The 26,490-nt window shown below is 65.3% G+C and overlaps 2 protein-coding genes across 2 annotated transcripts; both read left to right on the top strand.

Moving 5' to 3' along the window:
• The first annotated feature begins 11,006 nt into the window (after positions 1-11,006).
• LOC122910277 (neutrophil elastase-like) lies at positions 11,007-20,865 on the top strand. Its single transcript, XM_044254930.1, has 7 exons — positions 11,007-11,281; positions 18,009-18,147; positions 18,679-18,811; positions 19,199-19,355; positions 19,593-19,734; positions 20,274-20,504; positions 20,665-20,865. Exons 1-7 carry the CDS (start codon positions 11,007-11,009, stop codon positions 20,863-20,865), a joined length of 1,278 nt encoding a protein of 425 aa, XP_044110865.1.
• A 3,271-nt stretch (positions 20,866-24,136) lies between these two features.
• On the top strand, positions 24,137-25,283 carry LOC122910832 (complement factor D-like). The gene is made up of 4 exons (XM_044255469.1): positions 24,137-24,246; positions 24,332-24,476; positions 24,618-24,875; positions 25,068-25,283. The coding sequence occupies exons 1-4, from the start codon at positions 24,152-24,154 to the stop codon at positions 25,227-25,229; spliced, it is 660 nt and encodes a 219-aa protein (XP_044111404.1). The 5' UTR covers positions 24,137-24,151; the 3' UTR covers positions 25,230-25,283.
• Positions 25,284-26,490: the final 1,207 nt, after the last annotated feature.

The following is a 26,490-nucleotide window of genomic DNA, read 5'->3' as shown; positions in this document are numbered from 1 at the left end:
GCGCGGGCGCTCGGAGGGCGGAGCCGGCGGGCGCGCGGGGCGGGGGCTGCGGCGCGGCGAGCACAAAGCGCGGCCCCTCCCCCGCGGGGGCGGAGGGGCGCGGCGCGCGCCCCGGCTGGGAGGGGAGGGGGCCGCGCCCGGCCCGAGACCCCGCGCCCGCGACGGCCTACGTGCGGCGCGAGGGGCGGGGGCTCTTTGTCTCGGCGCGTCGGGGGCGCCGCGCGCGTCCGTCGCCGGGGTGGTTCCCCGGGCGCGCGCCGGGCCCCCGCTTCCTGCGTCTGGGGACCTCGGGGGTCTCCGGGGTCTCGGGTCCCCGTAGGGACGGACTAGGGCCGGGGTCGGCGCTCCCCTCCCCTGCCGGGCCCCTCGCGTCGGCCTCGGGAGCCCCCTGGACGCTGGGCGCGGGGCGGGGTGTCTGGGTCCCGGGGTCCCCGGCTCTCCGTGTGTCTCGCGGGGTCTCCGCCTGTCTCTGCCCGCCCCACGCCCGGTCTCTGCCCCCTCCCCGGGGCCCGCCGCTCGCCGGGGCGCGTTTCCATGGCGAGGGCCCCGGGCGCCGGCGCAGTCTGGAGACTAGAGAGGCCCGGGGAGCTTGTTCAGGTCCCTACCGTGCCCCCCACCCACCGCCTCGCGCGCCCGCCCGGGGTCCGCCCTTTGCTCTGCGGGTCTGCAGGCCCCTCGCCAGGCTCCCAGCGGGCCGAGGCGCAGGGCACGACGCCCCGGGATGCGGGGCGGCAGGTACGGGTCTCGCGATGAGTGCGGGGTGCGCACCAAGGCGGCGCTTGGGGCTGGCGGGCGCTTCCCCCTTCCCACGCACATCGTGTGGGGTAGGGACTGGCTGACCCTTCATCTTACGAATGGGGCACCCGAGGCCCCAGGGAACTTAAATCACCGTCCGAGGTCGCCAGGCCTCAAACAGCAGGATTTTACTCGGTTCATTTATTCACAAACTCGAGCGCCTACTGTATACTGGACCCTGTAGAGTGTCTGGGGAGCCACTGAGAAGTGGGCAGACCCTGACTAATCCTGAAGTTAAGCGCCTCGTGGGAACAGAGGGTGGGGGCTGCATTAATTGAGCGCCTACTGTTGGTCGCCTGTGGTCTTTATTTCTATTCAGCCATTTAGACCCCATCCCTGTTGTGGCTTGGACCCTTCCGGCTTTGAAAGAGACAGCTCCTTGGGCTTTCAAAGACCATGGTCTGTGTGGTGAAGACTGAGCTCCAGAGGGTTCAAATCCACCTCTCCGGGGCCTCAGTTTCCTCACCTGTAAATGGGCGTGACGAGGGCTGCATCGGACTGGCTGGCCCACCTCCCCAAGACCTCGGGTGGGTGTTGGTTTCCTCTGCCAGCCAGGGACAGAGTGAGGGCCGCAATTCGGAATCCCAGTGTCGAAAGGTGTCCACAAACAGCCCTCCAAAGGCAGGAGGAGAAGGGGGAAATGGGGCTATCTCTCTTGGGTGCTTCCTGGGGGCAGGAGCAGGAAGGGTTGTCCTGGGGCCCCCCTGACATCGCAGGGGTGGGTGGGAGAGGGTATGGGGGGATCTAAGGGTCATGGGTGGAGGTCCTTCTTCCCATCGGATCCCCGGTGATGGAGATGGGCAAAGCCTGGCTGTGGGGGCACATCGCCCAGCTGGGGAGCCTGGACTTATGTCTGGGACACTAGGGACCCACAGGAGGATTTAGCAGGAAAGAAGGGTTGAGCGCAGGGCGTGCTGCTCAGAAACACACCCATACTAACTCACTCACAGCAGCTCCTGGGGGATTGGTGCGTGGGGACCCTGAGGGCTCCCAGGTGGGAAGGGACGGAGCTTTCTCCCACTGTGCTCTGGCCAGCCTGGTCCATGGAGAGGAAAGGGTGGACAGGCAGGATCAGGAGGGGAGAGGGGAAGCAGACTTAAGGGCCCTGGACTGAGGCAGAGGCCTGATGGGCAGAAAGGGACACTGCACCGTGAGGCTTGGTGAGGACCTGGCCGAAGCCCCCACGACCACAGCATTCCACCCTGACACCCACTCCCCAAGCCACCCGTGGGAGGGGAAAAGCCCCCTGGAAGAGCCCCCCACAGCTGCAGACACTCTGGTGTCCCCGAGGCATGGGGGCCACCAGCCTTCTCAAACCTCTAAGTCTCACCTTGGAAATAAATCCATTTTAGAAAATGAGCTGTTTGGGGGCACCTGGGGGGCTCAGTGGGTTGAGCCTCTGCCTTCGTCTCAGGTCATGATCCCAGGGTCCTGGGATCAAGTTTGACATCGGGCTCCCTGCTCAGCGGGAAGCCTGCTGCCCCCTCTCCCTCCGCCTCCGTCCACCTGCCACTCCCCTGCTTGCCCACACTCGCTTGCTCTCATAAATAAATAAAATCTCGAAAAAAAAGAAAATAAATTAAAAATTAGTTGTTGTTAGGGACACCTGGGTGGCTCAGTCAGTGAAGCATCAGCCTTGGGCTCAGGGCATGATCCCTGGGTCCCAGGATCGAGCCCCACATCGGGCTCCCTGCTCAGCAGGAGGCCTGTTCCCCCCTCCCCCTCCCCCGTTTGTGTTCCCTCTCCTGCTGTGTCTTTCTGTCAAATAAATAAATAAAAGCTTTTAAAAAATGAGCTGTTTTAAACTGTGCCATGCAATGGTTTTTTAATATCTTCACAGAGTTGTGTAAGCATCATCACAGTCGAATTCCAGAACATTCCATCACTCCAAACAGACCCCATCTCATCAGCTGTCACTCCCCAGACCCGGCCCCGCGCGAGCCCCTCCCCTCGAGTGGAGGAGCCTGGCCTGGACGTGCACTCACACGCCGCGTGGCCGCCTCTGTCTCGTTCCTTCCCTGCGTGTCGTGGGCTCGGGGTCCGTCCCCGGGGCCACACGCGGGGCGCCTGGCTCCTTGCCGCTCCCGCGTGTGGCCGCGCGTGTCTCTGCTCACCAGCGTATGGACATGGGGGGCAGTTCCCACCCTCTGGCGGCCGCCAGCGTCCATGCGCACAGGTCTGTCCGCGTCCCTGGCCCTAACCTGCTCTGGGGTGTGTCCTCCGCAGATCTTCCTGAGAGCGGCCTGACTGTCCCCCAGCAGTGTCTGTGGCCCCGGCCCCCCACGGCCTACAGAACCCCGTTCCAGGGTCTCTCCTTGGGGCCGTCCTGGGGGGGACAGGGCGGAGTCTAATTGTGGCTCCGCCCACTGACGCCCCGTTTCCAGCATCTTTTCTCCCTTGGCCGTTTGCATCCTGTCCGTGGGGAGTGTCCACTCAGCTGCTTTGCCGGTCTTGAAACGGGACCATTTGTCTTTCTGTTGTTACTCCTAAGACTTCCTAATTTTATTTTATTTTTATTCTTTTTAAGATTTTATTTATTCATTTGACAGACAGAGATCACAAGCAGGCAGAGAGGCAGGCAGAGACCGGGGAAGCAGGCCCCCGGCTGAGCAGAGAGCCGGATGCGGGGCTCCATCCCAGGACCCTGAGACCATGACCTGAGCCCAAGGCAGAGGCTTAACCCACTGAGCCCCCCAGGCGCCCCCTAAGGCCTCCTTTATATGCCCCAGCCTTGCTTCTCTTTCCCCTTCGGGGTCCTGCATCTCAGGTCTCCCAAGACCCTGCTGAGAGGTGAGGGAGGGGAGGCCGCTTCCGCACCCCCAGCTCCGGGGGGCTCCACGGGGGGCTCCACCCGCTTCGTAGGTGCACACACGGAGGGCGGGTGAGGACCTGCCCAAGTTCCCGGATAAAACTATCCCTGAAGAGCTGGTCACGGAAGGCCACGTGGCGTGGCATTCCACGTGCACGACCCGTCCAAATCAGGCTCATCCCGGGACGGGAAGGGCCTGGGGCCCGGGGCGGGCCGCTAAGAGTCAGGAGGCTTCTTTCTGGGGTGTTGGGATGTTTAACACGGTGGGGGCTGTGGAACTCTAGGAAGGGCCTAAGGGCGCCCGCATGGCCTTGACCGGGTGCCTCACGTCCTTCGGAAACGGTGACAGAGGCAGAAGATGGTGAAGCGTACAGCCCAGGGCCAGCGGGATCCCGTCCCGGGCCTGCTGCCCCCACGGCCCGGTGGCTGGGGTTGGGTCCGCCCGCACTCAGGCTGGGGAGATGGAGGCCTACGAGGGCATTTCGACGGGCGCTCCCAATGCCGCTACCACGGTGGGCGTCCGTTTCCCACCAGTCGTGCACCGGGTGACTGCATCGGGGGAAACTGAGGCACGGGGCAGGCCTGTTGGAGCAGTCCACGCCCGCCCTGGGAGCAGCTGGTGGTGGAGGCCTAGGACGAGACCCTGTTTTCCCGCTGGCAGAGGCTGACCGCACGTCTGGGGAAGGGCGTGTGCCTGGCTATGGGGGCCGCCAACTCCCCCCGCCCCACCGCCCCAGCCCACCCTGGGCTCTGCTGGCTGGCCTTTGGCAACCTCTGGGGCCGGCCAGCGCCCACCCCCAGCCAGACATCTCGTCTGTGCTGGGGGTCCAGCTTCAGGATGGGAGGTCCAAGTGGGGGGGACCAAAAGGTCCCAGCCCCCGCGCCCCTGGACTCAGGGCTGAGACGGAGGTGAGCCCCCCACCCCCACCAGGACCCCCAGTGACGAGGGCCTCACTTCTGCAGGCGGCGGGGGAGGCTGGATCCCGGCTCATTTCCTGGCTCTGGGGCTGCGGTCAGCGGCGATGGGAGGAGGGAGATGGGGGCTCCGGAGAGCAGAAGGGTCTCTGTCTCCTCATCTGGACGCAGAAGGGGATCCAGCCGCCGGTCCCGGGGGTGCTGTGGAAGGCCGGCGTCCAGCAGGAGCAGCAGCAGAGGCCGTGCCGCCCGCAGAATCCGGAGGACCTGCTCCTGCAGGTGGGGACAGGGCTGACGTGGGGTGCTAAGGGAGAGAGGAGCCCGTGGGGGGCCCCAGCGGGCCAGCCTTCCGCGGCTGGAGCCCTGTTCCTGATGTCTGCAGGGTGCCAGGCGCAGTGAATTCTTCTGTGGGCCGTGCTTCGCAAAGCGTCTCAGGCCAGGCACACCAGGGGAGCCAACCTGCGTCCCCCCAGCGGAACCGGAGACGTCCCGCGTCCCCACGTTGTTACTGACACCGGCTGCTATGACTGTGACATTCTGGGGGAAGGGCACCTGGCTGCGGGGTCGGCATCTCCTGGGCAGGCCCTGCCCTTGGGTGCTGGTGGGCTGGGGGCGGGCCGCGCCCAGCCCCCTGCTCCCGGCTCGTGGGCCCAAGGCTGTGGTCCCACAGCAGAGCTAACCCACGTGAGCTGCGCAGACCGCTGGCCTTGAGGGGTGGAGCCTGACTTTCCAGAAGATAAGGGCAGCCTGCTTCCGGAACCCCTGCCCCGGGTGCCGGCGAGTCCGGCCGGTCATGCCAACCGGCACGTGACAGCCCGCCCGGCCTCTGCACCCCCACGCGCCGCCCCCGTCCCTCGAGAAAGGTGGCCTTCGGGGCCTCTGTCCCTCTCGTCCCAGGTCGCCCATTTCCCAGATAAAGACCCCTCCCCTTTACCACCATGACTTGGCTCCCGAGTACTGATTGTCCAGACCTGAGTTGGAACTAGATCTCTGTCCCGGAATAGACCCGTGATTCTCCTTCTGAGGGGAGGAGCCCCATGGCCAGGATCGCGTGGCACAGGACGACCCAAGCTGGGATTGGAACCCGGGTCTGTCTACAGACTGAAACTCACACTGCTGCTCTGGCCCCCCAGGAGGCTGTCTCTGACTTGGTTTCCCCGTCCGCTGGACCATGATGCCAGCCTCCGCGGGAGCCTGGTGCTGGTACCCCTGTCCCGCAGGCCGCCCACGGTCCTCCCGGCCACCACGACCCCTTCCGACCAGTATCACCCCAATACTGCTGGGCTGACATCCTCGCACACCGTCTGCCAGGCCATGCCCGGATCAGGGGGACCCCTTGCCCAGGAGGATAGCTACTCCAGGATGAGGCCCCCGGGTCGAGCGTTGAATGGGAATCAGATGTCTCAAACATTCGAGCGTTTTAATAGCGTGAGAAATGGTGTTTATTAAACTTGTGTTTAGCGCTCTGGGATTGCTGGGGGCCGTGGGAACAGCACAGGCCACAGCCTGTCCCCTTTGGAGCTCCGAGGCCCCCTGGGTGGGGGGAGTCAGACGTGGAGCAGGGTAGGGCTGTGCACCTGCAGCCGGGGACTGTGGGTTTGTGTCCCGGCCGGCATACCAAACTAAAGAGACACACAAGACAGAGGCGCACACGGGACATCATGCTTGTGTTGGGGGGCAGGGTGCCCGACCCAGCCTTGGGGCATCAGGGAATTCCTGGAGGCGTCTGGGACCCAAACTATAAGTAGGAGTTAATCAGAAAAAGGCAAGGGTAAGCATGTAGAGACAAGGGCCCGCGTGTGCAAAGATCCTGGGGTCCCAACAAGATTTGCAGGAGGAAGGCTCAAGTTGTCAGAGCAGCTGCCGGGCCAGGATTCTGGGCTCGGAGTAGAGTAAGGAGCTGGGCCCGGGCCTGGGAGATGGGGGCGCTCTCCTCACATGGAAGGGCCTGGAGGCCTCATGGCCTCCTTTTCCCGGGGGGCCTTGTGGCAGGAGCCTGCAGGTCTTCCCAGACTGCGAATCTGTTCTCCACTCCCGGGTAGGAGCAGACAAGCCTGGGGAGGGGGCCGTGAGCTCTCCGGAGCCCAGCCCAGACCCTCACCGTGGTGCAGACTTCCGGCTTCCGGCTTCCATGGTGCACCTTGCGCCAGCCACTCCCTGGGCCTCCCTGCCCTTGCCCCCAGGCTGCAGCCTGACTAAGGAATCCCATTCCTTCCTGACTGCGGCTTTGCTGGGCGGGCGCTCCTGGCCTCCAGCCAGAAGGACCCTCTTCCCTGCCCTCACCCTAGCAGAGGGAGGGGCCGCCAAGGCTCAGAGAGGCTGGGGGGCTCCGTTCGGGAAGCATCAGGCTCTTGGTTTCGGCTCAGGTCATGATCTCAGGGTCCTGGGTTCGAGCCCTGCGTGGGGCTCTCTGCTCAGCGCGGAGCCTGCATGTCCCTCTCCCTGCTCCCGTGCTCGCTCTCAAAAACGGGAAAAAAGGCAAGTTAAACAACACACATTTAGTGTACGTGACTAGACATTTACAAACGTACACGTGCATACTTAATAACGCAGCAGCCGGGCGCCAACTCCCGCGCGAGGAGTCCGAGGTCAGGGCGCGGACGTCAGCCCAGGAGCAGGGGAAGGCGCAGGGCGGGCGCAGGGCGGGCGCAGGGCGGGCGCAGACGGCTCAGCTGAGGCCCCGAGAGGCTCTGGAGCCGCTGGGGACCCCTCGCCTCACTGGGGTTGGAGAGACATGAGCAAACCTCCCCGAGACCCTGTCTTTTGGCGAGAGGCGGCTTGGAGCTGCCCCCGACGGCAGCAGTGTGGGCGCCTGGGCGGGTGGGGACGGGGAGCCTGGCAGGGTCTCATCCCGCACCGTCCCGCGTCCCCAGCAGGAGACCACGGAGCGCAGCCACCACAGGAACGTGGCACAGGCGTGGAGAAGGCCTGGGCTCCTTGGGCCACCGCCCCATGGGGTCTCCATGGACAGTGGCGGCGGGTGGGGGGCTGCAGAGACCCCTGTCGGGGCCGGCTGGCGCACCCGGAGGGGGAACACGAGGCTTAGCCGGGCGGGACGCGAGGCTTTCCAGTGTTTCCGGCAGAGACTTTCATTCTTTCTTTTTCTTAAGGTTTATTTATTTATCTTTGAGAGTGTGTGTGTGAGCAGGGGAGGGGCCGAGGGAGAGGGAGAATCCCCCACAGATGCCCCACCTACTGGAACCCGGGACCCCGAGCTTTCGGCCCTGACTGAGAGCATGACCTGAGCCAAAACCGAGGGTCTGCCGCCCGAGCCCCCAGCCGCCCCTCCTGCGGGGACTTCCTCCGCGTGCTATGGACGACCGACCCCTTGGAGGGTCCAGGTGGAGTTAGCAATGCGGTACTGAGAGAGCAGCAGTCCACGGTGGGGTGGGGGGCACCGGGAGGGACGCGCCGTGGGCGGCGCTCTGAGCCTCACCGAGCGCCAGCACCGCTGACCCCGCGACGCTGGAGGTCACTTGGGGTCTGCAGCAAGCAAAGACCTCCAGCCCCAGGGCCCACAGGGAGACGGCACAGCTCAGGCCTCTCCCGGCCACGGGTGGGGCTTCGGGGACTACCTTCTCCACCATGAAGGTGGGGACAGGGGCTCTTGGGGGCCAGCTCCCTGCCTGGAGCGGTCCCTCAGCCTCCTGCCCTGAACCCGGGTGCCCCAGTGCTGCCCGGCACCCCAGAAGCCCCCCGGTGCTCAGCCAGACCGACTGGCCACCAAGGTAGTTGAGTTGGTGTCATCCTGTCTTACAGACTGGGAGGCTGAGGCCTAGAGGGAAACGCCTGTGGCTCAGGACCTAAAGAGATCACTGCCTACTCATCGCTCAGAGGGGGAAACTGAGGCCTGAGGGTGCCGGGAGCCCTAACCCAGACCCAAGAAAGGAGTATTTTTCTCTCTGAAGGAGAAGAGAAGAGAAGGAGAGACGGACACACTGGAAGCCGGTGGAGCCCCCACCCTCTCCCGGACGCTGCGGACCCGCACAAGTCGGGCGGCCCCGGCCCTTGCCCGTTGCGTCACCCACACTTGCAGCGGGAGCCGGCCGAGGCCCCGGCCTCCAGCCCCCCACTTCCCTCCTCACCAGCCCGAGCCCCTGGACAACGCCCCCCGGCAGGCTTCCCAGCCCCTTCCCAAGCTCCGGCCTCCAGGCAGCCCCCCCCACCGCCTGCCCTCAGCCGCCTGCCCCGCAGGCCTCAGTGTGACCCACAGCTGCGGCAGAGCCCCCAGAGCGGGGGTCACGCTCCCTCCCTCCCTCCTTCCTTCCTTTTTCTTTTAGTTAAACTTTTATTTAAATCCACATTCAGCACAATTCATCCATTTAATGGTTCAATGGCATTTGGTACCTTCACAAAGTTGTGTGATCATCACTTCTGATTCCAGAACATTCCATCAGCCCCCAAAGAAGCCCCACCCCCATCAGCTGTCCCCCCCACCCCTCCTCCACCCCTCCCCCAGCCCCCAGACCCCACAGCCCCTTCCCGTCGGTGGAGGAGCCCGGTCTGGGCGTGTCACACGCGTGGACTCACACCCGTGCCCTTCTGTGTCTGGTTCCCTCCCTGCGCGTCGTGGGCTCGGGGTCCGTCCCTGCTGCTGGTGGCCCGGGGACGCTGCAGCACGTGGGGACTGCGTGGTGTGTCCGCTCACGGGCGGTGGGCACCGGGGGCGTCCGCCTGTCGCCGGTCACGCTGCCGCGAACACGCGTGTGGGTGGGTCACGGTTCGGCTCTTCACCTCTGCTGGGGGGGGCTTCCGGGGTCACACGGGAATCCCATTTGATCTTTTGGGGGGATGGCCTGCCCGGCGGTTCCAGCATCCAGAGGAAGCCCATGCGGTGCGCAGGGGCTGCCGGCTGCTCCCCGGGGAGGACCCATCGTCCTGCCCGTGGCTGGTGGAGCCTGGGGAAGTGCCCGTGGCAGCTCCGTGGAGCCTGGGGAAGTTTCCGTGGTTCCCGTTATAAATAGGCCGTGGGGCAGGCAAGAGGGTCTGCACTTGGGGCAAGGCGGCCCCACGCCGCGGCCACCCTGTGGCACCTTCCAGGCCCCGCTGTGGTCAGGGCCACGCTGCCCTTGGGACAAACGTGGGGGCCCTTCCGTGGCCGCTGCCCCCGCGCTCCCGCCCTCCACCGCCCTTGCCACCTGCCCTTTTCTTCCGACGGGTTCCCTGCACTGTTGGGCCTCCGAGCTGGGGCATCTTCGTGCCGGGAAGGCGTGACTGACCGAAGCCCCCGGCCCCACGGCCGTCTCCCCAGCTGGGACACGTGCGCCATCTGCTTCCTGCAAAGGTCAGTGAAACCCGTGCCTGCAGCAAGATTTCCCCAAACAAAGTAGCGACGACAACCAGTGTCGGTTCTCTTGGCCAAACACTCAGGCCTTTGTTGGTGGGAGCAGGTGGGACTCGGTTTCCCCAGCCGCACACCACCCCTGCCTCACTCCCCTAAGTCAGGGACCCCTGCTCAGGCCCGCTTCGCAGGCAGGCAAACTGAGGCCCCAAGAGAATGCCCCGTCCCTTCGGATTTCAGGTTCCCCTCGGCGCCAGAGGGACGAGAGGCCTCGTCCGAGGGGGAGCGGGGGCCAGGCAGATCGGGGCCCCCAGCTCAGAAGGATGTGGCACACCCTGCAGGTGGCTCCTCTAGGGTCGCCGGGGCCACGGGACCCGGAGCAGGCTGGCACTGACCCTGCATGGCGGGCAGGTGCCCCGCGTCCTCTCGCAGCTGCTGCCCCCGCTGTGCTCAGGGTTCCCTCCCGGCCGGGAGCCAGCGCAGCCCCTCGGAGAGCCCACGCTCCACGTGGACTTTCTGTCTGCCTGCCCTCAATTTGGTGTCCTCCGTGTGTGCACGCCTTCTGTCCGAGGAAACCAGGCAGCGGGGGACACGGCTTCAGCCCCAGCAAGGTGGCCTGGGCTGTGAGACCCTGAGCCTCGGTCCCCCCACTTGCCAGCCTGGGTCGGGACATCGCCGGCCCCCGAGAGCGGGTGGGGGCCCGAGGCCGGAGGCCATGTGTGCGCCCCAGGACCCCAGAGCCCAGCAGAACCCGGGCCCAGGCGGCAGGTGTGTGCCTGCTCCCAGAAGAGCCTGGGCACGAGGAGGGGCTGAGCCGGGTAGGGTGGTGACAGGGACAGGGACAGGGGTGGCAAGGTGCCTTCCCGCGCTGACCTCACCCTCGCTGTGGGCCGAGCGCCTTCCGAACGTCACCGCCCTGAGGACGGGGCTACTGCTGTCCCCACGTCACCAGTGGGGAGGTGGAGGCCCGGGCAGCTCTGCCCAGCGGGCGCCGGGAGGGGGGGGTGGCTGGGCGCCCCACGGCCCTCCGGTTTCCGCAGGTGAACGTGGGCCCCCACGCAGGCGAAGGGGGACGCCCCGGGGTGTGTGGACACAGGGGCTGGCCCGAGGGAAGGCATGGCCCGTCCAGAGGGCAGAAGCCAGTCGATGTCTGTGGGGGACAGACCGAAGGGCCGCAGCCCTGGCCGAGGGTGTGCCAGTGCGGGAATGGAGCTCTCGGAGCCACCGGGCAGGGCTCCAGGTCAGCACCGTCCGCAGCGGCCTCGGAGGCGGTGCCCGAGGAGCCCCAGCGTCGCCCGTGGGACTCCCGTCGAGAACGCAGGAGCGCTGCCCACCGCCAACCGCACGCTCGGGCCCCTGCCGACCCGCGAGTTCCCTGCAAACGTCGCCAAGGGACAGGAGAGGCCACGGCGCCGTCCCGGAGCGGAGGAGACGGGGGGCGGCCACCAACCTGCAGTCCCCGCTGTGCGGGGGAGTCGGCGGTACGCCCCTCGGACAGCTTCTGACTTCCGCACGCATCCCAAAATGAAGAGTTAGAAAGCGTTTCTTTCTTTGTCCCAGGTTTGGTGAGCGCCTCTCTCTACACTTCTGCGGGTTTAAATCTCCCACTTAGAAATAAATGCACAAACGTTTCCTCTTAGGGGCACCTGGGCGGCTCAGGTCGTGATCTCAGGGTCCTGGGATAGAGCCCGGCGTCAGGCTCCCTGCTCTGCGGGGATCCTGCGTCTCCCTCTCCCTCTGCCTGCTGCTCCCCGCCTGTGCTCTCGCTGTCAAAGAAAGAAAGAGAGAGAGAGAGAGAGAAAATCTTGAAAATAGATATCTCCTTTCCACCTGGACATCTCCTTGCAGACGTGGACAGAGGGTCGTTCTCTGGGGGCTCCGGGGCTGGGCTGGGGCCGAGCCACATCGCTGACCCCAGCCCCTCGGTACCAGAAGCTGCAGTGCAGCAGTCAGAGACGTCCCCGGACACTGCCCCGTGTCCCCTGGGACACAGTCACGCCCCTGCGTCCTCCGTGGGGCGCGGTTCGCGGTTCTAAACTCCCGCGCTCCCCGTGGTCCCAGGGGTGCAAGGAGGAAGTGAGGGCGGCAGGCAGGGGGACCCCTGGCGCCCCAGCCCCACCACGGCCATGACCCTCACACCCATCCTGCTGGCCATGTGTCGGGCCGCGTGACCCTCTGCCTGGCCCTGCTGATTCCAGGGGAATGTGCCCTCCTGCCAGTCCATCCAGGGCCCTCACGGCAGAAGTGGGGACAGGATGCAGGACCCGGGCAGGCTCCACCTACTGCTGTGATGATCGCCCGGAGGGGATGGACAAGGAGAGAATGGGGCATCTCTGGGCCGTTTGTCCAATTCCGCGTCTGTAAAACGGGCAGAACCTCGCGGGGGTCCTGGGAAGGAAACGTGAGCGGTGAGCTCCCGGCTTCCGCAGGGCCGGTGCCGGTGGGTGGGGCGGGGGGCGGCGGAGGGCACAGCCGTGGGTGCGGGCGTGGGTGCGGGAGAGGTGGGGGCGCGTGGGGGTGCGCACAGCGCAGCGGGCCGGGATGGGGGGGCGGCATGCGGGCAGGCCAGTGCCGAAGGTGCTGGAGGAGGCGGAGCCAGAGGCCGTCCAGAGCCTTCATGGGAGGAGGATGCTACGGACCTCAGTCTGCTCATTTGGAAAATGGGTGGCCTCACCGGCTCCCCCTCCTGCTTCTTCAAACCCTCCCTGGCCTTCAGGACCACGTGCTGCCACCCCCAGAAACCTTCAGAAATACTAAGGACGTGGCTGCCAGGCTCCCCCGCCCCCAGCAGTGGCTCTGCCCAGACCCTCCTCCTTCTGCCAGCGGACCCCAGCGCCATGTGGACAAGCCATGGGACACCCATTTTCCAGATGGGGAGATGGAGGCTTCAAGAGGTCCTGGGCCTGGATGAGGTCACACAGTGGATTTGCCCTCTCCCAGTCTGGGGGCTCCCTGGGCCCCAGTGGTGGCAGAGACCATGCATGGGCCAGAAGCTGAGCCCCACTCACAGCCCTACCTGGTGGGCATCCGTTCAAGCTCTGTGCTGCCCACTGTCCACTCCCTGCAGTCCTGTGAGCCTGGCCCTGCCCTGGGGTCTGCGGGGGAGGCAGCCCTGCCTGGCATCTGGCGGGGAACCGGCCCTGCTCTGGAGTCTGCAGTGGGGAGGCAGCCCTTCCCTGGGGTTTTGGGGGGGGCAGTCCTGCTCTGAGGTCCAGGAGGGGAGCTGGCCCTACCCCAGGCCACCCCCTCCTTCCCTCTGCCCAACCCTCTTGTGCCAAACTAAGTGAAGCCTTTCCCCTGCTCTGCAGCCTGAGCTGGGCCCCTGGTGTCCGGACAAGGCCCAGGAGGGGTGAGCTCAAGCCATGTGTCCTGACCCCAGGCCCGGCACCCGTCATAGCTCAGGGGCAAGAGCGCAGACCAGACGGTCAGGCCCTCCCAGGCAGCTTTGGGGAGTCAGTCACCGAGGGGGCTGTGCTCTGGGTGTCTCGGGGCAGGGGAACCCGTGAACGAGGGGCTAGAAGACAGGCACCTGGGTTCCTCAGCGGCTCCGTCCTGGTGGGTGTGGCGCCCGGGCCCACCCCTGCTGACCCCGAGTCCACCTGCCGAGGTCCGCTTTGCTCACCTGTTTGAAGTCAGCAGCGATGCACAGCGTTGGGTGGGTGGGCGGGGCCAGCAGGCCTGCAGGACCCCATCACTCATCCCACAGTATGCATTTATGGAGTGCCTACTGTTTACAAAGCCCCATGCAGATGCTGGGACACGGCCGGATGTGCAACTGGCTTGGCAGCAACAGGGTCATCAGGCCGCCTCACAGTCACCCTTTGGGCGCCCCTGCTCCCAGCCTGGCCCTGGCCACCCCCAGCCTGCTGCCAGCCTTACCTTCTTGGTGTAACTCCCACCCCTCCCTGCTTTCCTGTTCACCTCCACTCTACCTTCAGTCCTCCTCCCCTGGGCCTGGGCCTCCCACCCTGAAAATGGGCTCCTGGGGGCAGAGGCAGGATCCCCAGGGCCTGGTATAGGACCAAGAATTCAGCTGGCACCCAGTGTTTTGTGAGTGAACTAATCAACCAACGTGACCAATGTTACGGCAGAGGCCCCTGGAGTCGGAGAAAACAGCCCCAGCAGGGTTTAGAGGATCGGCAGGGCAGGCTTCCCGGAGGAGGCAACTTCCAGGTGGAGCCGGAGGGTGAGTGAGAGGGGCCAGGTGGAAGGGACGGTGTGGGCCAAGTGCTGGAAGAGGCCCTTCGGCGTAGGCAGGACGTGCGTGGACGCGGGGGGCGTGCGTGGACACGGGGGGCGTGCGTGGATGCGGGGTGAGGTTGTGGGGCCGGCCGACCGCGCTCTGCCCCAGCCGGACTTCCCTGCCGCCCTCCTTGCCTGGATGCTGGGGGCCCAGTGCCCCCAGCAGGACCGGCTGGTGCCCCCAGGTTTCCCAGACGCCCCTCACTGTTGCTCATTGCAGCTCCGGCATCGGCCCTGGACGTGCGTGTCCCCCGCACCTGGCGGCCTGGCCACGTGGCCAGAGGGGCTCCCAGGGGGCCTGGGTGCCCCGGAACAGAAGGAACCCTAGGGACAGCCCGGGGGACGGACGGTGGCCGGGCACCCACTGAGCAGCTGCGGACCGCAGTTGGTGTCCCCACCCGGACCTGGACGGGAGGGGGCTTCCGTGGGGTGATGTGCGGGCCGGCCTCGCCCCCACAAGGCAGGATGGGCTGAGTGAATGCAGCAGCCTTCGTGGGCCTGGGGGCTTTCTCCCCTTGGGGAAGTGTGGGTTAGGGTCATTTCGGTGTTGTTCAGGGAGCCACAGCCCGAATCCAGGGGCCATGTATGCAGTAGGCCCTGCTCTCCCCTGGCCTTATCTCCCTCCTTGTCCGCACGTCCAAAGAAAAATCCGGACTCTTAACATTTACCCCTAGATGGCACCCCAGCCTCTCACACCGTGGCCATCCCGGCCCAGCCCGGGTGGCCCACCCACCTGTCCCCACCCTTCCTAGAGGACTCAGCAGCCTCTTGGTCTGCAGCCACATCCTTCAGACTGTGGGCCCCTTTGTGGTCTGGGACGGTACCACCCCCCAGCGCTCCGGCCGCCCCCACCCCACCCCGTGGATGGGGCCCATGCGGGGTTCGAGGGCGGCCCCTGAGGCCCCTGACCCCTCCCGCAGGGGCCCCAAGCCAGGGGGCGACCACAGCCCTGAGTTGGGGAACTGTGTGCAGAGTTTGAGCAGGAGGCTGCTTCCTCCCTCCCCCGCCCCCGGATGGCCCTTACCGCGCGGCAGGGTTCTCGGGAGGCCCGGGAGGCCCGCACCCCACGGCCACGTCAGCAAAAGTTGCCATGGCCACGTCAGCAAAAGTTGAAACTCCTTCCCAGGCTTCTGCCTGTCCTTTCTTAGTGCTGAGAGCGGCTGAGGACGACCAGTGCCCCTGTCCCCAAGCCCCAAACTCAGGATGGGGGGTTGGGGCAGAGGCCTGGAGGACTCAGGTCACGGTGGGTCTCACTTTCCGGACGCACACGGACTCGGGTTTTAACCCAGCCCTGCAGGGTGACCCTGGTTAAGTCGCTACCCATCTCTCAGGTTCCTTGTCTAGAAAATAGAGTCACCCCAGACATTTCCAGAACTGTCCAGGGAGGCCGTCAGGGACCAGCTCTGTTTCCCCAGCTCCCAGCACAGGGATCATTAGGGAGGCTTCCTGGAGGAGGTGGCCATGCCTGAGCTGACTGCCGCTGCATGGAGAGGAATGTAACGGCCACGGGCAGGGCACAGCAGGTGTGAAGGCTCCACCTCAGGACCAGCAAGGCCTGCATGTGGATGGGATGGGCAAGGCGGAGGAGGAGAGGTCAGGGGGGTGGCGGGGTCCCGGAAATGGACTGGGCTGGGCCTAGAGGAGAGGTCGGAGGCTGGGAAGAGGCGAGGGTCATTGGCCAGGACGGGGCGGGTGGTCGTGGCAAGGAGGCCGTCAAGTCTCAGAGAGGGGCCACACGGACTGGGAAGGCGGGGCCTCACGGACTGGGAAGGCGGGGCCACACGGACTGGGAAGGCGGGGCCTCACGGACTGGGAAGGCGGGGCCACACGGACTGGGAAGGCGGGGCCTCACGGACTGGGAAGGCGGGGCCACACGGACTGGGAAGGCGGGGCCACACGGACTGGGAAGGCGGGGCCTCACGGACTGGGAAGGCGGGGCCACACGGACTGGGAAGGCGGGGCCTCACGGACTGGGAAGGCGGGGCCACACGGACTGGGAAGGCGGGGGCCACACGGACTGGGAAGGCGGGGCCACACGGACTGGGAAGGCGGGGCCTCACGGACTGGGAAGGCGGGGCCACACGGACTGGGAAGGCGGGGCCTCACGGACTGGGAAGGCGGGGCTTCCCCTCTGGATCGACTCTGCTGCCACCTGGCGGCAGCGTGCACCTCGGCGGCCCCCCCAGCCCCCACGCCCGCCCTCTTCGCAGCCCTTGGTCGCGGCTGACCGCGGCGGGGCAGGGCAGGAGCCCCAAGCTCATAGCACCCTGCCCGCACCGACGTCGTGGCCCGATCCTGGGAAACGTTTGCGGATGAGCGCGCGAGGATGTCAGGAATTCCCCGAATTCCCCAGGAGCAAGGCGGGGAAGTGGTTTCCCTAAAAAGCCCAGAGGGACCTTTAGTGCCCAGAGAAGGGGGTCAGGGAGGCTTGCTGGAGGGAATGGAGCCCACTGATGGGATCGGAGAGCCCAGAGCGCCGGCGGCCCCCGCCACCCCGGTTTCCCGTGGGCTCATGCCTGTGACGCTGGCTCGGGGACGTGGGCTCGCAGATGTGGGCTCGCAGCCGCGATCAGACCCCAGGAGCGGAGGACCCGGGCGTCGGGCGTCGGGGCGATTTGCTAGAGGTGGGCTGGGCTTGTGGAGACTCAGGGACTCACAAAACCCCAGAGCGGGGGCCTCTGGGAGTGAGGGTCCCCTGGCGGCCGGGGTCTGAGCCCCGGGGAGCCACCCCCACACTCAAATCACTTTCTTACTGTGGCCTGACTCAGACCGCCTAAAGAGCACATGGCCCGCGGGCTCCAGGTCCGTTCCCGGCCCGCGGGCTCCAGGTCCGTTCCCGGCCTGTGCCGCAGAGTCACTCTGGTCTGGAGTTAGACTCGTGCTCCCCCAGGTGGCCCCACCTGCCCTCCTAAGGGAGGTTAATGGTTAACAACCCTCAAGGCCAGCACTTTCTTATCTCGGGACTTCAGAAACCTCGGTTCCTTTCATCCTGGCGCCAGCCCGGAGGCAGAGCCTGGTGTGCAAGCTGCCGTCCTCCTGATGGGGACACGGAGGCACGGAGCGCTGGAGCTGGTGGCCTGGACCCGTGCAGTAGGCAAGCAGCCACGTGAGGGTATGAACCCAAAGTCAGCACACCTGACCACCATGACGCCCATGAACATGGTATACAGATGGTGCTCAACAGATGAAGCGTTGGTGAAATCTGCCGTCCCTGCAGAGCCACTTCCTCCAAAGACAGGGCTGCCTCCCCTCCCCGCCATCCCCAGACTGGAAAGGGGTGCTTACTAAGTGCTCTATGGTCACTTGAACAAAGCAGGTTGGGGGGACCCTTCCAGGAGGGGAGGGGGCAGGCCTTGTCACTATGCATCAGACCAAGGGGGGGATAAAGAGTAGACATGAAGGGGCGCCTGGGTGGCTCAGTGGGTTGGAGCCTCTGCCTTCAGCTCGGGTCATGATCCCAGGGTTCTGGGATTGAGTCCCGCATCGGGCTCTCTGCTCAGCAGGGAGCCTGCTTCCTCCTCTCTCTCTCTCTACCTGCCTCTCAGCCTACTTGTGATCTCTGACAAATAAATAAATAAAATCTTTTAAAAAAAAATTAAAAAAAAAAAAAGAGTAGACATGAAGCACCTGCTGTATTCTGGGCTCGGGGACGGCAGGGCGGGTGTCCTCACCCCTGCAGAGTATGGGATTCGCTATCTGCGGCCATGTGGGACAAAGGGGACCCCCGCGGTGGCCCCAGCTCTGGGCAGCCCTGCCCCCCCCCCCAGCCTGCGGGAGGATCTGTTGCTCCTTCCCCCAAACCTTGCCTGAGCCGGGAGAACGTTGCTTCTTGCGACAGTGGCCCGCAGGCTGTTGGAGCTGGAGCATCCTGGGGGAGGCAGGAAGTGGACCAGGGGTCATGGGGGTGGGGGCTGGGCCCTGGGGACCCCGGCTCTGTTGTTCCGCTGAGTTCCTCTGCTGCTCCAGACAGGAGCGCCCCAGCCTGCAGGCCTGGGCTGGGATCCAGGGCCGCTGGCTGGCCGTGCTGGTGTGGGAAGGGGGTTCCGCGGCGCTCAGGGAGCTGGGGACCGGGGGCTGCTTCCCAGAATTTCTGGCCCCACTGAGAGTGAGCTCTGCCTGAGCTACAGCCGGAGAGACTGGAGGGCCCGGCCCTGATCAGGAGGGGCTGCAGACCCCACCCTGCTGTGAACCGTGGGGCCTGGGGCCGGCCCCAGATCTCCTGGGGTTCACTGGATGGGAACTCATGGGGGAGGCCCTCGCTCTGCCTCGTCTCAGATGGGGGCCCAGCAGGCTTGCCGCCCCTGTGGAATGTCAGGACCTTGCACGGTGCCCTGGGTAAACTGAGGCACATGCGGGGCCCCAGCCAAGGACTTTTAGGCCTAGGGTGCCAGATTTAGGAAACACACAGGACACCTAGTTCTACCTGAATGTCAGGCGAACAGGGACTAACTACAGACAAGTGTGTCCTGTGCAATATTTTTGGAGCTAATTATACTAAAAACAATGTTTATCCGACCCTCGCTGAGACCCCGCTGGGCCCCTCCCACCCTCCTCTTCCTGTCACTCACCTCGCAGGGTCGGGGAGAGGAAGTGGGGACACCTGGCCCCACAGTGGGGCCCCTGTAACGGCCTCCAGGCGTGGGGCTATAAGAGGGACGGGTGGGCACGGGGGGGGGCAGATGCGCCAGAGCCCGGCCCCGCCATGACCCCAAGCCACAGCTCCAACAGCCCTACCCTTGTCCCCCTGCTGCTGGCCGCGCTGCTGGGCGGTGAGTGGGGCCTCGGGTCTGTCTGTCCGTCCCTCCCCACCTGCCCAGACCCTCGGGGCCCTCGCCCTTGTCGGGAGGTAGCAGCTGGAGGGGACCCTCGGCAGAGGAGGACGCCGGCTCTGAGTGCCGAGGCCGCCCAGGGAACCCGGAGCCGGGCTGAACCAGAGGTCACACCCTGCGGACTCGGGAGCCGTCGGGTCTCAGTCCAGCTGTGCCGGGTTGAGGTGCGGGGGGTGGCAGGTCCCCTCTGCCCTTTGGGCCTCAGTTCCCTCACCGAGGCCGCAGGCCCGTGAGGAGCCCCCACCCTGCTGTCCCGCCGGAGGACACCTGCTCCGCAGGGCGCCCCTCCATGGGCCTCACCGCTCCACCCCCTCCCGGTGTCCTCAGGCCCAGCCCTGGCCTCGGAGATCGTGGGGGGCCGTGCGGCCCGGCCCCACGCATGGCCCTTCATGGTGTCCCTACAGCGGCGTGGAGGCCACTTCTGCGGGGCTACCCTCATCGCCCCCAACTTCGTCATGTCGGCTGCCCACTGCGTGGACGGTCTGTGAGTGCCCCCGTCCTGCCTTCCTTCCTTGGAGCCCCGTTCCCGCATCTATGTGCGGAGAGAGGGAGACCGGGAGCCTGCAGTCCCCCCGGGGGTCTGCCCCGAGCCTGCCCCGCGCCCGCCCGCGCCCCATGAGCGCCCCCCCCCCCTCGGGCTCAGATGGGGCACATCTGAGCTCTCGCGGCTCCCCATCACCGTGGCTGCCTCCAGTCACCGCCTGTCTCTCCCTTGCTTGAGGAACTTCCGGTCGGTGGTGGTGGTCCTGGGGGCTCATGACCTGGGGCAGCGAGAGCCCACGACACAGTCATTCGCCATCCGGCGGGTCTTCGAAAGCGGCTTCGACCCGCAGAGGCTGCTGAATGACATCGTGATCCTCCAGGTGGGAAGCCGGGGAGGGTGGGGAGGGGACGCCCAGGGCAGGACTCCTGGGGAGGGGGCTGGAGACTGCCGGACGTGACTGGGGCCTCGGCTCTAAGTGGGTACGTCACCCCGTTGTGCCTCAGTCCCCACCTCTGTAACAGGGTGAAAGAAACGCCACCCGGCAGGGCTGTTGAGAAATTAGATGAGATCATAGGGGAAGCTCTGAGCCGTTGCCGATCAACAAACTCATTTTATGGGACCAAGCACAGAGACAGCTCCTGTCTGTGAAATGAGGCAAAATTCCCCACATTCAGCTGGCGGGAGATTTAAGGAGGAAACCCTCTCTTCCCCAGTCCTTACAAGTTAGGATTCTTGTCTGAGAATGTTCTGGAATGCTGTTTTATTGAGTACCTACCGTTTACTGCATTCAAGACGTCCAGAGATACTCTGAGCCACTGTGGTCGCTCCCACTGTAGAGATGGGGAAACTGAGGCCCCGGGGAAGGGAGGGCCACGCCCCCCCTCCGGGGACGCTCTGACACGCCTTCCGGCCCTGCAGCTCAACGGGTCGGCCACCCTCAACAGGAACGTGCAGTTGGCCAGGCTGCCTGCCCAGAATCAAGGCGTGGGCAGTGGGGTCCCGTGCCTGGCCATGGGCTGGGGCCAGCTGGGCACGGCCCGGCCACTGGCCAGGGTCCTGCAGGAGCTCAATGTGACCGTGGTGACCACACTCTGTCGCCGCACCAACGTCTGCACGCTGGTGCCCCGCCGGCAGGCTGGCATCTGCTTTGTGCGTACCACCAGCCCCTCCCCTGCATCCCTACCCCACTCCTGCCCCCGGAAACCCAGCCCCCCCAACACCCCCCACCCCTGTCCGTGTCTGTGGGAGGGCTCCGGCCGGGCTGACCCGAGCCCCAGACGCCGGCCCCCAGCCCTGGCTGTCTCCGCAGGGGGACTCCGGCGGGCCCCTGGTTTGCAACGGGCTCGTCCAGGGCATCGACTCCTTCATCCGCGGGGGCTGTGGCTCCGGGATCTACCCAGACGCCTTTGCTCCCGTCGCCCAGTTTGCAGACTGGATAAACTCCATCATCCGCCGCCGGGACGACCGGCCGCCTGTCCACCCACGGGACCCGGCCAGCAGGACCATCTAGAAGGGCTGCCCCAGGCCGGGCCCAGCCCGCACGGCCCCCTTCGCATCACACACAATAAAAACCCTCTCTGTTTTGTACGAACGTGTCCGGTGTTGGTGGCTGCGCCGCTGGGTCTAGCTAGGTCTCTAGCATCTGGGAAATCTCGCGAGTGTGCTGTCACCAACGAGAGGCGAACCCAGGGCCTCAGGGTAGGAAGCCCCTTCCCCACCCTCCACAGAAGGAGCCCAGTTGCCATTTCGGGTTCCCAGGCTCAGCCAGTGGAATTGGTGCTGCGGGGGGTGACGGTGCCCGGCGGGAGCTCCCTGAGGGTCGCGGGGTGCCGGACCTGCCCGTGTTCACTCAGCGGGCCCTCTCTCTGGCCCTTGAAGCAGGTCCTACTCACGGCCCCCGTTTTACAGATGAAGGGCTGGGGGTCCACACAGGTGCGAGGCCGCGCGGCCCAGGAGCCTAGGTTTGAGTCCCAGCTCTGTGACTTTGGGCAACTGGCTCTCTTTCCCTGAGGCTCGGTTTCCCTGCAGGAAGGAGGGAGGTAAGTGGTCCAGGCCCCAGACGGGCCTCAGCCCAGCCCACCCCTCGGACCTCCACTCCTGCTGGGGGTCACCAGCCTGGACTCTCCTTCTTCCGGGCTTTGGTGCTCCCCCCGCCCACCCGGGGCTGTTCCCGGAAGCTGCCCTCACCACACCTCCTCCCAGTCCTGTCCGCTACGGTGTCTGTCCTCAGTTTGCTCCTCCACCGGAACACTGGGGCCTGTCCGTGCCAGCACAGCATCGGGATGTCTATCCTCTACCTGTAAGGGCCTATCTAGCCAGGGCGAGCCCTTTCATACCTACCTACTTATTTAAGAGACCGAGCACAGGCAGGGGAGGGGGAGCAGCAGGCAGAGGGAGAAGCGGGGAGCCCAATGTGGGGCTGGATCCCTGGACCAACCCAGGGCTCATGACCTGAGCCAAAGACGGATGCTTAACCGACTGGACCACCCAGGGGTAAGCCTCCAGCGTCACACTAGCGCTCCCTGCTCGCCAGCACAGCATCTGGGGGCATTCAGGGTTATTTATTGAACTGTCCTGTCTTGCTGAGTCATTCCCAAATTTTGTCGCAATTCGCAACTCTTACATAATCTGGACTCCATACCCTAACGGACTTTTGTTCAGAGTTTCTGATTTTAATAAGTAAACATGTTAAGAACTAACAAATCACACTGGTTGTATTTTTTTTCTATTCTTCTGTGTATGAAACAGTCCACTGGGAAGAGGAAGCAGCAGCCGTGTCCACTGCAGTCCACCCCACCCTCATGGTCCCAGCACTGGCCCCGCCATAGGTTCACAAGACATTGATCCGTCATCCCCACCTTATAAAGGGCCACGTAACCCACCTTATGCTCATCAGAGCCTGCCGTGCCTTGCTCACAGTGACTGGTTTGGGAGGGGACATGCAATCAAAGCTCAGTGAACCAGACAGACACAGCCTTGAGAAGCTGGTTGGAATGAAGGGGAATTCTGGGAAAGGGCCCGCTGAGCCACTGGGCTGAGTCTGGGGCCCCTGGGCCCACAACAGGAGAGCCTGGTGAGGAGAAAAGCCACCAAAGAGGTGAGAAGAAACCAGAAACATAGAAACCTGATATTATTCAGGTACCTGGATCAAGCCTCACCTGAAGGTAGACCCTGAAATTTCCATTTAAACTTCCTTGAAGACTCCACCGAGTTCAATTTGATTGTTCTGTTTCTTTTTCTTAAATTTTTTTAAAAAATTTATTTGTCAGAAAGAGAGAATGTACAAGCTGGGGGAAGGGGTGGAGGGAGACGGAGAAGCAGGCTCTCTGTGTGGGGCTGGATCCCAGGACCCCGGGATCATGAGCTGAGCCGAAGGCAGGCTCTTCACCGACTGAGTCACCCAGGTGCCCCATGTTCTTTCAGTTCTTCAAAAAGATTATTTATTTATTTGAAAGAGAGAGAGAGAACGAGCAGGGGGAGGGGCAGAGGGAGAAGCAGACTCCCTGCTGAGCAAGAGCCCAGTGTGGGGCTGGATCCCAGGACCCCGGGATCCTGACCTGAGCCAAGGGCAGCCGCCCCATCGCCCCTTAGCTTGGTTTTTCCATCACTCGTATCCAGCAGGCTTCCCAGCTGCCCCTACGCGCCGCCTTTCTAATACTCGAGTTGTTGGGGTATCCGGCCCAGAACCACCAGGGACAAAGCCATCAAATGACCTCTCTGCCCCCACCCAACCTCCTCTCCCAGCTGGAAAGGAAGAGAAAGAAGGGAGGGACAGAAGGAGGAAGTTGGTTGCTCCCAGCTGCGGCCTCCAGCTGCTGTTGGGGAACTTTGGGGCTGTGAGGGCACCCTGGGGAGCCCGGGCTAGTGGGCGGGGGACTGGGGGCAGGAGAGGCTGGAGGGTGGGTCCATCCCGCTCTGCTCTCCCCCGGTCCAGAGGGTCTCCTGCCGCCTGCGTACTCTTGGGGTGGAGCACTGAGGGAGCTTAACCCCACAGCCGGGCAGGCGGGAAGCAGGGCAGGTGGGAAGCAGGCCAGGCAGGTGCCGCTTTCCCCAGCTGGGCGGCTGCCCACCCAACAGGCGGCTGGGGGGAAGCACCGCCCCCAGCCACGGCCCTACAAGTGCCCCCTCGGCAGGCTCCAGCCACACAGCAGCAGCATGGCAGGCCGCGGGATGTGCCTGGTGACTCTGGTCCTCCTGGGAGCCGCTGTCTGTGGTGAGTGGACCTGGATGAGGGGACAGCAGGAGCCACCAGTCTGGAGGGCGGTCAGGCAGCCAGCACCCCCCCCCCCACTGGCTCCACTAGGTGGACAGGAAAGGGGACAAAGTCCCCGTGAATGGAAGGCTCTCAAGTCCAGGAACTTTCAAAACTTGGACTGTAAGGCCTGAGCTGCCCCCACGGAGAGGATCCATGGCTTCACGGGGCTGCAGGGGACAGGATGAGGGCCAGCAAAGCTGAGGCCGGCAGGACCGCAGCCCCCTTCAGCTCACATCTGCCTTGAGGCTGTTAGGCGCAGTGCGCAGGCCCGGGATTTGCCCCCGACCCCCCCCCATTCCCTATCATTATGTCCGCCCGCCGTGCCCCTGGTCCCCAGCGCAGTTCGCAGCTCTGGTGGGCAGAATCCCAGGCGTGGGCTGCAGCGGGGCCGGGGGTGGGGGCGTGCGGGGTTGGAGGGAGGTGTGCGGGCTCCGTGCGGGTCAGCCCTGGAGGGCTCAGGCCCACCTGCCCACCCCCAGCGGCGCAGCCTCGCGGGCGGATCCTGGGCGGCCGCGAGGCCGCGTCCCACGCGCGGCCCTACATGGCATCGGTGCAGGTGAACGGCAGGCACTTATGCGGCGGCTTCCTGGTGTCTGAGCAGTGGGTCCTGAGCGCGGCACACTGCCTGGAGGAGGCGTGAGTGGCCTGAGGCGGAACAAAGGGCGCGGGAGGGGGTCTGGGCGGGGCGGGGACGTGGCTCTGAGGCGGACCCCACTCCCAGGGCCGACGGGAAGGTGCAGGTGGTCCTGGGCGCGCACTCCCTGTCGCAGCCGGAGCCCTCCAAGCGCCGGTACGACGTGCTCCGCGCAGTGCCCCACCCAGGCAGCCGGCCCGACACAATCGACCACGACCTCCTGCTGCTGAAGGTCAGCCGGGTCCAGCCGCACGCACCCCCGCCCGCCTCCCCCGACCCCCGTCCCCCGTCCCCCCAGGCCAGCCGCACCCCCTCCTGCGGGACAGCCCCCGCCCGCGCCCGCCCCGACGCTCGCTTCCGCCCCGTCCCGCAGCTGTCAGAGAAGGCCCAGCTGGGCCCCGCCGTGCAGCCCCTGCCTTGGCAGCGCGAGGACCGCGACGTGGAGGCGGGCACGCTTTGCGACGTGGCCGGCTGGGGTGTGGTCAGCTACGCGGGCCGCCGGCCGGACCGCCTGCAGTACCTGCCCCTGCGGGTGATGGCCCGCGCCACCTGCAACCGGCGCACGTACCACGACGGCACCATCACCGAGCGCATGATGTGCGGGGAGAGCAACCGCCGCGACACCTGCGCGGTGCGCCGGGGGCGGGGCCCCGAGGGGGCGGGGCGGGGCCCCGAGGTGGGCCCGGGGGCGGGGCTTGTGGGCGGGGCTTGTGGCCCCTGCCCTCGGGGACGGGGCTGGACCGAGGTCCCGACAGGTGCGGAGGGGAGGAAGGGCGGGGGCCGGGGGGTGCGCGGACGCAGCGCTCACGGCCCGCCCCCACAGGGCGACTCCGGGGGCCCGCTGGTGTGCGGCGGCGTGGCCGAAGCCGTGGTCACTTCGGGCTCGCGCGTGTGCGGCAACCCCAAGAAGCCCGGCATCTACACGCGCTTGGCGAGCTACGCGGACTGGATCGACGGCGTGCTGGCCGAGGGTGCGGCCGCCTGAGGGGTCCCGGGGGGCGGCGGTCACGGGGGCCAACAATAAAGTCCCGTCCTGCAAGCACCCGCCTGCCCTGAGCACGCGCCGCCGGCTGCGGGGGGAGGGGGCCCGCGGCCCGAGGTTGGCGAGGGCGCACCTGGCGGAGGGCGCGCTCCACACTTCTACCGCAGCCGGGCGCCCCGACTCTTCCACGCGCGATCGGGAGGGGCTCACGTCCCAGGTGCCCCTTCCCCTCCCACGGATGTCCGGCCTTCCCAAGCGGGCGGGAGGGCCCACTGTGCGCGACGCCCTGCTCTGGGCTGAGCCTTAGGCTCGCAGACCCTCTGAAGTCAGTCGTGTTCTTACGACCCATCCAGACACTGAGGCTCGAAGGCTTCGCGACTCTCCTGGGGTCCCGGGAGGCTTCCAGGCAAAGCCCGGATTCGGCCGAACCCCTGCACATGCGTTCAGGGTCATCTCCAGCGGCTCCCGGGTCACAGAATGAGTTAGGTGAATGGGTGTCCTAGAGCAGCCACACTGACTGGCACCCTGGGCCTCAGTTTACCCTTCTGGGCAACAACAGGGAGGTCAGAGGGCAGAACCCAGGCCCGGAGGCCCTTTACTTTCTCCCACCTGGATGAGGAGCCATGGAGACCCGGCACCTGCTGGCCCACGTGTCAAGCTTGGTCCACCAAAGGGGTTCACGACTTCCCTTTTGTTGAAAAGGAGACTGAGGGTCTGAGAGGTGAAGTCAGGGGCCCCACTGGGGGTTGGAGAACGGGGGCTGGAACCTGTGGCCAAGTTTCACTTTCCTGCCATAGAGTGTCCACCTTGGGAGTCATACGCTCTGTATGAAATAGGCACTTAGTGAGCACCTAATGTGTACTCAGTCCTGGGCTGGGCACTGGGGACAGACACCTGCTCACAGAAATGGAGTCCCACAGCCCTTCTGAGAGCCGACGGGAGGCTCATGGCTTCCTGCCGAATTTAACAAACTGTACGGAAACAGTGCGGGTCATTCGAACACAGGAGACTCATCCATTCAGCGGGTACTTCCTGAATGAGACAGTCCAGGTTGGGGGTGGGGGTTTACCAGACTTGGCAAATAGAAACACAGTATGTCCAGGTAAATGGCGATTTCAGAAAAACAACTTGTATCGTGAGTAATCGCACAATATTTGGGACAAGCTTGTACTAAAACATTTGTTCAACTGAAATTCAAATCTAGCCAGCACAGGGGCAGGGGGCAGGGTGCAGGCTGACGACCGACGCTGGGGGCCCAGCCCCT

The sequence above is a fragment of the Neovison vison genome, chromosome 6 (assembly GCF_020171115.1).
Source record: "Neovison vison isolate M4711 chromosome 6, ASM_NN_V1, whole genome shotgun sequence".
NCBI lineage: Eukaryota > Metazoa > Chordata > Mammalia > Carnivora > Mustelidae > Neogale > Neogale vison.
This window is presented reverse-complemented; position numbering and strand designations above follow the sequence as displayed.